General features: G+C 35.5%; 1 protein-coding gene across 4 annotated transcripts in view; it reads left to right on the forward strand.

The window, feature by feature from the left end:
• Nucleotides 1-12,141, forward strand: part of LOC129455060 (glutamate receptor ionotropic, kainate 5) — a 175,412-nt gene that overhangs the window by 151,685 nt on the left and 11,586 nt on the right. For all 4 annotated transcript variants that reach the window (XM_055219702.2, XM_055219704.2, XM_055219705.2 and 1 more), the window contains 2 exons: nucleotides 1,904-2,129; nucleotides 9,905-10,033. In XM_055219702.2, coding sequence (XP_055075677.2) covers nucleotides 1,904-2,129; nucleotides 9,905-10,033 — 355 coding nt within the window. The remainder of the gene's footprint in view (nucleotides 1-1,903; nucleotides 2,130-9,904; nucleotides 10,034-12,141) is intronic.

Here is a 12,141-nt window from a genome sequence, read left to right on the forward strand (position 1 = left end):
GATGCATTGATATAACCATTTTGGTCAATAATGATAACCGCTAATTCTTAACGTTTATTGGCCGATACCGATATGACTGATGTACATTACTTATTTTTAATTTCTAAAATTCTAAAAATGCCCAAATGTAACGTTTTTTGATTAGTCTATAGATGGTTTCTTTGGACTTTCTTTGGTGCGTTGTCAGGGTAACATGTCTGAAAGAAATGTAACTTCCGGTCTCTGTTTGTTTTATGGTCAGACTACGGGCTAAACTGAACTCTGGAACAAATTAAGAGTCTGATTGCAAAACTCATAACTCATTAAATTTTTCAAAAATATATTTTTTTTGCTGTGCATTTCAATTAATATCAATCAAACTGCAGTTGGTCTGTTTTGATTTAAGCCTTCATAACTAAAAAAAATACAGCTAAGTAGCACAATAAAACATGATAACATAAAAAGAAACATGTTTTGAATAAAAAAAATCTCATTTTGGAACCAAACTCTTCAAATACCTCGTTGAATGATGTCATATCGAACTTACACATTTTTAATTTCTTAAATTCTAAAAATTCCAAAATGTACAGTTTTTTGGTTAGTCTATAGACAGTTTCTTTGGACGCTTGTGCATTGTCGCGGTTACGTGTCTGGAAGAAACTTAACTTCCAGTCTCTGTTTGTTTTATGGTCGCACTAGGGGCTAAACTGAATTCTGGAACAAATACCTCATCAAAAAGAGGCTAAACTGAACAAATACCCCTCATCAAAAATACCAAATATTTTGGTTTCCTAAAGACGAGGGAAGACGCCGATCATGGATCAGCGCTATGTATGTAAGGGAGGTTTGACAGTCGATCTGTAGTTAAGATTGTATAGATTGAATATTACACATTTTACACACTAACGTTAGCTCAGTGTTATTTTAATACGCTTTAGCTGTGATTTAAGTAAGGAATAATTGACGATGGGCCATTGAATTATAAGAAAATAATGCACACCAAGGTGGTAATGTGGCACGACGCGAAGCGGAGTCATTATTTTCAAATAATTCAAAGGACCGGAGTCAATTATTCCGCTTATACCACGGTTACCACAAACATTGCTCTGGTGCCTATTTTTAAGACATTTGAAAAATTAGGTGTGTGGTTTACAGATAAATAATCAACACCCATAGAACATTTCTCAGCCAATCAGAATGCAGCATTCAGCAGACCCGTGGTATAAAGTAAGGTAATTTACTTGTTGTTTTTTTGCTTGTTATCTGAAAAACTAACTACTTTAAAATGACTCTGTTGTTACTGATCCTTTGCGAAGTTTACCAGAAGTTAAGTTTGTTCAACAAAAGCCGCTTATTTATGTTGTTACTGCTGAAACTGTCTATACATATAAGTTATAAACCATTTTTCATATTGAAAAGGTCTGTGTGCGGGTTAGGTTTACAAAAGGTAAAGTCATTATAAAAACAGTCCTCCATATGATAGAATACTGTATGTCAAATCAAATTTGTCTGACAGGCCCACAGTGTGTGATGTCACGATGTCTGACTTCCTGTTTATGACAGCTAACAGTTGGCTTAATGACTCATAGCCACATCTACATTCACGCCCGGGGCCATGTTCTCTCCCGCGATCAAATATAATTTTAATCCGAGTATTCTTTAGAAAACCAAGTTTTATTTCTCTCTCACCCTCTCTGTCTGTTTATTTTACCCTCACACGTACTTTCCTGCACAGACTGCACATATAAATTGATATATTATATCCCAATCTGCCACACTTAATCTATTTCACGCTGAACGTCTGCCAATAAAATGTTTTATCCTCATTCACCTGTCCTCACGTCAACCCCTAAATATAATTTGGCTCTTTTTTGACTTTTCTTTCTCCTTTCCAATGACTTTCATCTTCAATGACAAATCCTAGAACTCGCGCTACCAGACGTACCAGCGCATGTGGAATTACATGTACTCCAAGCAGCCCAGCGTGTTCGTGAAGAGCACGGAGGAGGGCATAGCGCGGGTTGTAAACTCCAAATATGCCTTTCTTTTGGAGAGCACTATGAACGAGTACCACCGTCGCCTCAACTGCAACCTCACGCAGATCGGAGGCCTATTGGACACCAAGGGCTACGGCATTGGAATGCCTTTGGGTGAGTGGATGAATGACATTGCTACTGTAGATACTGTACGTGCTGACATGGCGAGATGTTTTTGCTTTTGCTGATGATATGGGTTCAGATGTGCTTGAGTATGTGTGACATTTCCCCTCTTCTGCCCCATGTTTCTCGCTTGCCTTCTGTTATAAAAATGCCAAGAACAGTGTTTTAGTTCTGACAGTTATAATCACGATAACCCAAAAACAAGAAAGCCCTGTCTCAATAATAACATCCCATCGTACTGTGATACCGCACATCTCTGTCTAATGTTTCTTCCGGAAAGATGGCTTGACACTTCATGCGACGCTTGAGAAATACCAATTTACCAACTTAGTCTTTGACATTTGCCATTTCTAGCGCTTACTGCTTGACAGGCAGAAATGTGACGGAGAGAAAAAAAGCACTTTTAAGCCATATGTGTTTAGCATTGAGTACTTTTAACACTGATTAGTAGGCGTGACAGTGGGGAAGACTTTAGGAGGCGACATGAGGTTTTAATCGAGGGTAAAGAATTGCTCTGTGTGAGATAATGGCCACTGTTGAGACTTACACACTGGAATAATTCACTTTAGAGAGTTTTCTGTACTTCAGACCAAATGTCAAAATGTAAGCAGCTTATTGGATAATGCTGAATGAGTTCTTTCATCCAGCTGTGAAAGTAAAATAGGTCATAAAAGTGTCATTGGCATCATGTGGTGATTTTGTACAGTGGGCCCATGGCTTAAATAGTTTTACGATTTTACTACATTCTTTGAAAGGGGATCAGCGTTACTTAACATGCTATTGGCCAACAATAGTTGCCTTTGAATTGCACAAATTGAAAATACGCCCAATGGAAACACATACATTTTCCCAAAAAGTTTTTACTCTCGCATGAGGTGGTATTTTAGGCAGTTCAAAAAATTATATATATTACAAAATTGCAATGGAACTTTTTTTTTGCATTTATGTGTGTGATTTCATTACCCTTGAAATTGCTCTAATTGAAAATATGCCTAATGGAAACACGTAAATTTTGCCAAAACTCTCATATATCACAAAATTGAAATGGAAAGATTTTTTTGCATTTATGTGCTTGATTTTATCATTACCCTTGAAATTGCACAATTTAAAATACACCTAATGGAAACACGTCAAATTTTGCGAAAACTCTCATATACCGCAAAATGTTTTTACTCTCGCATGAGGTGGTATTTTAGGCAATTCAAAAAAGGAATATATCACAAAATTGCAATGGAAAGGTTTTTTTTGCATTTATGTGTGTGATTTCATTACCCTTTAAAATGCGCAAATTGAAAATACACCTCATGGAAATGCATCAATTTTGCAAAAACTGTCATATATCACAAAATGGCAATGGAAATGTTTTTTTGCATTTATGAGTGTGATTTCATTACCCTTTAAAATGCACAAATTAAATATACGCCTAATGGAAATGCTTCAATTTTACGAAAACTCTAATATACTGTATCAAAAATTGCAATAGGAAGATTTTTGTTTGCATTTATGTGCGTGATTTTATCATTACCCTTGAATTTGCACTAATTGAAAATACGCCTAATGGAAACACGTCCAATTTGGCAAAAACTCTTATATACCGCAAAACGTTTTTACTCTCGCATGAGGTGGTATTTTAGGCAATTCAAAAAAGGAATATAGCACAAAATTACAATGGAAAGTTTTTTTGCATTTATGTGCGTGATTTTATCATTACCTTTGAAATTGCACTAATTGAAAATACGCCTAATGGAAACACTTCCAATTTGGCAAAACTCTTATATAGCGCAAAAGTTTTTACTTGCATGAGGTGGTATTTTAGGCAATTCAAAAAAGGAATATATCACAAAATTGCAATGGAAATTTTTTTTTGCATTTATGAGTGTGATTTCATTACCCTTTAAAATGCACAAATTGAAAATACGCCTAATGGAAACGCGTCAATTTTGCGAAAACTCTCATATATAACAAAATTGCAATTAAAAGATTTTTTTGCATTTATGTGCGTGATTTTATCATTACCCTTGAAATTGCACTAATTAAAATATGCCTAATTGAAACACGTCCAATTTGGCAAAAACTCTCATATACCGCAAAAAGTTTTTACTCTCGCATGAGGTGGTATTTTGGGCAATTCAAAAAAGGAATATATCACAAAATTGCAATGGAAAGGGTTTTTTTGCATTTATTTGCGGGATTTCATTACCCTTTAAAATTTACTAATTGAAAATAAGCCCAATGGAGACACGTCAAATTGGCAAAATTCCCATATATCGCAACAATGTTTTTATGCATGAGGTTGTTTTGCATTTATTTCACAACAAGTCCGTAGTGTGTGTAAAAGTCACATGATCGTTTTTTACGCTTTAGAGTCCCAGAAACACCCCACACGTGACCACTCCCAATTACAAGGGGCTTTTCTTGCCATTAATACTTGGATAACATGCCTGTATCTCATTCGAATCAAATTAATGTTCGACATAAAGGGACATTAACATTATAAGCGACTTTGTCGCTTGTCTCTTTCAAAAGAGGCGATTTTCTAGTTGTCATAAACAAATGAGTAACATCCACTCCAGTAACTGACGAGAGACGGATGACATGAACTCCACTGCTTGGTTCTCATTGGTAGTCGCTCCCGAATGTCGCTTATAATTTGCATAAAGTTAAACATTTCTCAACTTTGTTGAGCAACTGGACACGCCCCATCCAGTCGCCAACAGTCACTTTTGCTTGTGTCACTGGAAGTCGCAAAGCTTCCATTGAAATCAAAGAGATTGCGTCGCTCTGCTACTGCTAGTCGCTGCTAGCCTGAATACAGCTTAACTGAAACACGTCAATTTCAAAAGATTCCCGCAAAAAAGTTTTACGTTTTTTAGAAAATTAAACGTTGTTTTGCATTTATGTCATAACAAGTCCATTGCGTGTATAAAAGTCACATGATTGTTTTTCAAAGACGCAATATCGTGTACTATAGCGTCCCAGAGACGCCCCACACGTGGCCACTCCCAAGTACAAGGGGCTTTTCTTGCCATTAATACTTGGATACCATGCCTGCATCTCCTTCGAATGAAAGTAATGTTCGACATAATGCGTAACCGCTTAGATCAGCAGGCAGATGACATCAAAGTACAGTAAAAGTGATTCAAGATCAAACTATTCTGTATGATTTATCAAATCGCACTTGCTGTACTTCGACCTCTTCAAGTCAAAGTCACCTAATAGCTATTGCGATTGCTGAGATATGTAAACCTACCTACCAACATCCATCACCATGACTTTTGCAAGTAGGGTTGAGCGGGGCACAAACTAACACGGGGTTAATTGTCAAACAGCTATTCACACATTTTTACAGGGCCGACAATCTGTGCTTTTGGTCTTTATATCTTAATGTTAGAAGATGATCTTCTGTAAATTTGTGAAAAATTTTGATGTGTTTTGGTTAAGATATTGAACAAAGAGCGTTTTGGAGGCATGAAAGTAAATTTCCTTATCTAATGTTTATTTTCAATTTCTGAGTTGGGTGTGTACGTCACTATATCCAACCTTATATATTTTAATCACCATCTTGTTACATAAAACATAACACAATTTTGAAACATGTCAGCAACTCCTAGTAACTGATAGCTGGGATTAAAAACATTTTTACAAAGCGGGGTTAGTTGACTCACAGTGTTAGAATAAAGCCTCAGGTATACAATGATAATGAAATGAAAACAAATTAAATACTAGTTATCAAAATGATAACTGTTAATACAATATCAGAGGAAATAACTCACTATTATGATTTTTTTGTCTTAATTGTGAAGCCCTTTTAAATTAATTAATTTATATGCATTGATGCATAATACAAAGATGGTTAGATGAAGGATCATGGATGGATGAATGTGTGGATATCTATCTATTATAGGCAGATATATAAACAATATCCACATCGTAGGTCCTACAAACAAACTTTAAGTGTGCATTTTTTAGCAGAGATACGTGTTGATTGTGTAAAAAAATTAATCTAACTTAAATATTATTTGAATGATAGATTCAAAGCCAAAAAGCTGTAATTTGTGCCCCGCTCTCCCCTTCTTATCACGATTATCAAATTTTTTGTTTATGTTACATTACATTGGTTAATGGAAATGCTGTTCATTCGCCATAGTTTTGTAGCAATATTAAGAAAATAATGCAAAGGTTTTGTCTTCAAGTGGGAAAAACTGAAATTGACCATTGACGTGTTAAAATTACATGTTGTACATTTAAAATGTTCACATGAAATATAGACAGTCTCTACTTTCATTTATGCAGTAGCTGTAAATTATTTGTGAAATACATCAAGCTCTCCTCACAAATATAACCACTGGCATCCAATGTGTTAATGAGAAACAGATTTTAACAGATTAAATGATGATCATAAATAAAAGAATGACAATATGCATACAGAACGATGGTGCAGATGCACAGAGAGGGCCTGAAAATTAGCAAAGTTGCTTTCTTTTTGATCTTCTGTCCTCCAGGAAGATCAGTTCAACAATATAACCACTAGTTTAAAACATCCCTATACACTTATAATCGCAAGAACCTGTTACTAGATTTGAAATGAGAACCCAGCAGCAGCAGCGTCCACCTTCAAAGACTTCAGATATCTCCAGGTCACAGCACTTCATCCAGAAGGTCTGTTCACTCCTCCCAGTTCTGACACATCTCACCAGTTCGCCTTCCAAAGTTCTGGTGCCAAGTGATAAAACCCTCTCACCCAGGCATTAATAAAGAGGTGGTCTCCATGGACACCTCCATCCGTTTCCACAGCAACCTACTACAGTGCAGATGGTGCCACAACAGCACCAAAAAAAACCCCCCAAACAAACACCTGGTGATTTGTTGGGATATTAAATGTTAGTTTATGCGTACAGTATATGGTTCTTTTTGCATGCAATTAATCTGCAGTCTTATAATTTAAAGCATTTAAAGTTAATTTACGTCTTTATCAGCTGACATCATCTAGTTGGCCGTGTTGGCTATATTACTTTTGCAGTCTTTTTAAAATCATCCCAATAGTTACCATAGCAATATAATGCTGGTAAATGTGGCACCTCACGAAAATAATATGAGTTTTTGCGCTGACTTATTTGGACATCTAATTTTAATGCCAGTGAGTTAAAAATGTCCTTTTTTAGAGTATGAAATAAAACCTTAGAATTTATGCAAGCAATGCCATATCCATGTATTGCATATTTTAAAGACCACACCATATTGAGGATAAATATAAAAACATGCAATTTTCAACGATATCTCATGGGAATTTATGATGTATTTTACAAGGTATTCATTTGTATGATTTTTTAACCATGACGTTGGGGTTAGAGGTGAAGTTAGGGGTGGGTTTCGTTTTTATTATTTTTTTATGATTCATTTTTGTATGATTCACTTTGTACGAATTAATATGAATTACCGTATTTTCCTGAATAGAAGATGATTTTTTTATGTAAAAACCTCTTATTATGTCATCTTATTTTCAAACTAGACTATTACGTCAATCATACTGTACACCCACAAAAATGAGGTAGGTGGCGCCAAATGCACGTAAACAAGTTTACAGGGATTAAAGCAACCTGCTAAAGTGTACAGTAAGGCAGACTTCTTAATAAAATATTAATAGGCTATGTGTTTTATTGCAATAAGATGGACAGCCTAGGCTTATTGTTATTAAATCTAAATGGACTGCAGGTTATATATGAAGAGTTTGGTTTGAAATGCACAAATTGAAAATACGCAATAAATCCGTTTTGACTAATTTGGGTAAAAATGTGTTTTCTATACCAAGAAAGTGACAAGATGAAAACTACTTTTTTTCTGTTACAAACTTTCAGATAGCATCTTTAGGTTATAATAACATAAAAAATTGAAATCCATAAATTGATTTTCAAAGATTTATTATAAAACTGATATTTTTTTCCGCAAAATGCAATAAATCCATAACAAGTTTTTGTTTTTCAAAATGCTATAAATCTATTGAATCAATATATAAATGTGCATTCATCTTTGCCATGTTATATTCATTTAGTTGACTAGTGGTATACACTGATTAAACATTAATGGCATTAATCAAAATACTTACTTTGTCATATTAAGAACACTGTCATTGCTGCTGTCATCCTTGGGACGTCGTCTGTGAACTTTTTCTGACAGCGATCAGCTGTAAAATGTTTTGGTCCTGCTCAATTTTCGTAGACTTTGAGTAAAATAATGGAAAGTTTTTCATAAGATCCTCTGGGGTCAATGTGTTAGCATGACAAAAGCTTGATGCTGTTGTGTGAGAACAAGCAACGGCTGGCTTTTTTCTGTCGCCCGAGTGGCTTTTTTTTAATGGCGTTTATCGCATTTTGGAATCAAACTCTTTATATGGTTCTTTATGCCATATGGACAGTATTGAAGAATGTGGCGAATGACACAGGTCCCCTGTGACTTAAAAAAAGTATTTTCCAATGAAAGCATTTTCTTTATAAAAGACAAGAGTTGGTCTTCGAAAAAGCATGTTACCAAAAGGTACACTTTGAAAAGGGTGGTCGTCTTATAAACAGGGTGGTCTTACAGTATATTCAGGAAAATACAGTAGCCAACTCGCAAAACACGTACAAATTCTAGTGAGATCTTGTGAAAATTGTAGGTTTATATATTAAGGATGTAACGATTAATCGTGTGTCTGAAATTGATTCTGAATCGCAAGGCTGCGATTCTTTGATTCATGCACTGCTTGTGCGTGTACTACGGCATTTGGTCAGCAGAAAGTCCTTAACAATTTAAAATCATTACGAGTCGGAGTCGTTTATAACGTGCATTTAAAAAAGCAACACTCGTCAAACAAAATCATTCAAAATATTCTTTATTACCTGAAACAATCTGAAGAACAGCGCTATAAATATTCCTGTAGACAATTCCTGGAATAGCGTTTGTAATACTACTACTTCTGTGTCACAAAGGAATTTTCTGCACGAGAGCGCCCCCTGGCTTTTGGATTTGCCGGGATTTCACCGTAATTCGAAAATGCGCATTGCACAGTTAATCGTTACACCCCTATTATACATAGCAAGGTAGCATTATATGTTTTTCCCGATATCTAATGTATATTTCTAAAAAAGTTACTTACCTGAGAAAATAAATGATGACTATAAAGCCTGTTTTCATCCAGGGCTTGATTTAAGACTGTGATATAGCAACATGAACATAAACTTGTTTCATTAGAGACACACGCCCTTCGCTTTCAAATATCTTTTCTCTGCATTGAATGAAAAATAAAGTAATATTCACTCGGGTGACAGCTGATCAGTTCCAAAGCATAGCTGCGGTCTTTAATTTAAATTAACATGTATTAATTTGATGAATTCATCCCATCACATAACATTATTACTAGCGTGTCAAGATTAGATGCCGTGCACTAATGTTAAATGAAGGGTGATGTTATTTTAACAAGTCAAATAATTTGGAATAATTCAAATTTTGACACACTGTCTAATTCGGCTCATTTGCCAAACATAAAATTAAAGAGTTAATTTAAGACTCTCTGTCAGAGCCGTGGCCAAGCAGATTTGCGCAGACATTAGACAGTGGTGCCGATGTGGGCGTCATGAGTTTGAATCATTTCCTGCCTCTCATCGTCCGTATGAATAAAAGACTTTTGATTTAAGACGGTTTTACACAGCATTACATTTCTAGCCTTTGTCCGTGTGCCCTTCTGTAACTCTTTGTAAGTTTTTGATTAGTAGCCTTATTCTCTGTTTCAGGTTCTCCATACAGAGATGAGATCACGTTAGGTGTTTTACATATGCAGGAGAACAACAGATTAGAGATCCTGAAACGTCGATGGTGGGAGGGGGGCAAGTGTCCAAAGGAGGAAGACCATCGAGCGAAAGGTGAGAGACCTGCATGGCTTCAGTTTACAGCATCTACATTTACATACCCAGCAATCTGTAGTGCAACTGGCTCATTTAGTCGGTTACGGTTCATTTTAAAATGCACTTGTTACCCCCCCCCATAAACATAATTATTTTAAAAACATTAACAGAACAGTATACAGTATTACATAAATAAATAATGCTTTTATATTAGCTATATAGGAATGATCTGCCTCTTTTCAATGAACCTGAATTGTTTCTAAAAACAAAAAGTTCATTACACACTGCAAAAATTACCTTCTTACTTAGTATTTTTGTCTTGTTTTCAGTAAAAATATCTAAAAATTCTTAAATTAAGATGCATTGGCTTGATGAGCAAAATATAAGTGAATTAGTGCTTAAAACAAGCAAAAAATCTGCCAATGAAATAAGATAAGATTTTAAGATTAATAAGATTTTCTTGAAATAAGTTTACTTTTTTCTTAAACACTTAATTCAAGAAATGTTTGTATTTTTTTTCTAAAAACTAGACTTATTTTCCTAGGTCATTTGCTCATCAAGAAAATACATCTTAATTTAAGATTTTTTTGATATTTTTACTGAAAACAAGACTAAGTAAGAAAGTCATTTTTTTGCTGTGAAAATAATGTTAAAGTGTATGTTGCAGGTTAACCACCACTGTCGATTAATGGGTACATAAATCACTCAAGATATGTGTATAATTTTTAAAATGTCTCAAAAATGGTCTTAAAGACCACTTTTTTTACGTTTTTGGTATTAACGGTTTTTTTAACGCAATTCTGCGATGACATCACGTTGGGGAGAAGTGGAGAAAGACTCAGCCAGAGCCATAGAGATAGATGAGACATTTATTGCTGTTGAATACTTACGTATATAATTTGGAAATCATATATACATCGTAGGAAATATATAATGTGTTATACTGCAAAGTTACCATGATAATTATTATTTATGATATATGTGGAGATAAATAAAACTTCGCAAATCTGCTGATTTGATCCATTCATGTCCTGACCACCAGGCTAGAGATTTTTAAACATCCTTAATCCACACTTACTAGTCTATCAAATAATCTCTCAAATATATTGTTTTGTGAAATAAAAGGATGCTTTGTTATATTGTTTATGCGATTATAACGAATCACACGATCATTTTATACGCAGCAGCAGTCAGCAGCTGCAGCACACTCGGATCCGACCGCATACATACTGTAATAAACAGGCGTTCGGCGGCTTTTTACATCACGACAGGCTAAGCCATTTGAGGAGGAACCGCTCATTGATCACCGTATTTTTATAAATCCTGTACATGTTTGGACCTGCCGAACAGGTTGAGCACTTTTATATACTTTATTGAGCAGAGAGGCTGCCTGCACAGTTTGACCAGCGGGCTGCGGGAACCGGCGCACATCACGCCGCCAGACGGTGTTGCTAATATAACTCGAAATGTATAACTATTATCAGATCGGCCCGGGAAAGTCCCGACTCTCTCGATTGCCATTCCGCTACTGGCTGTAAGAAAGTGAGTGCGTTTGGGTCGCTGGTCCCCGCGAACAGACGTGACGTGCTTCACTCACCTTCCAGGATTAGAGACATGCTGCCAAAACCGTTTGTGCTGAAGATCGCATAAAGTTACACCCATTTCAGGCAGGATCATGGACCCCCTCAAGCCAGCATGCACGAGTATGTTAATTGTTTGTTTACTTTCTACACGAAGATATGCTAACCTTATGCTATCTGGCTGTCTGCCTATCTCTCTATACTAGCCTATCCATCTGTCTGTCTGTCTATCTATCTGTCTATCTATCTTATCTATCTATCTTATCTATCTATCTATGTATCTATCTATCTATCTATCTATCTATCTATCTATCTATCTATCTATCTATCTATCTATCTATCTATCTATCTATGTATGTATGTATGTATTTATCTATTATCTGCGCTATCAGAACTGTACTTTACTCGTCTTTCTATAGTCATTCTCAATGCTCTCAAGGCGGCTTTGGTAAATTCTCTCCCCAGCGTGACGTCATACAGTGCGTTGTGAGGGAAAGGAGAATCATTGCAAATTGCTGTACTTTTTCATACTTTTTCGGGTTTTGT

This window comes from Misgurnus anguillicaudatus, chromosome 20 (genome assembly GCF_027580225.2).
Source record: "Misgurnus anguillicaudatus chromosome 20, ASM2758022v2, whole genome shotgun sequence".
Lineage (NCBI taxonomy): Eukaryota > Metazoa > Chordata > Actinopteri > Cypriniformes > Cobitidae > Misgurnus > Misgurnus anguillicaudatus.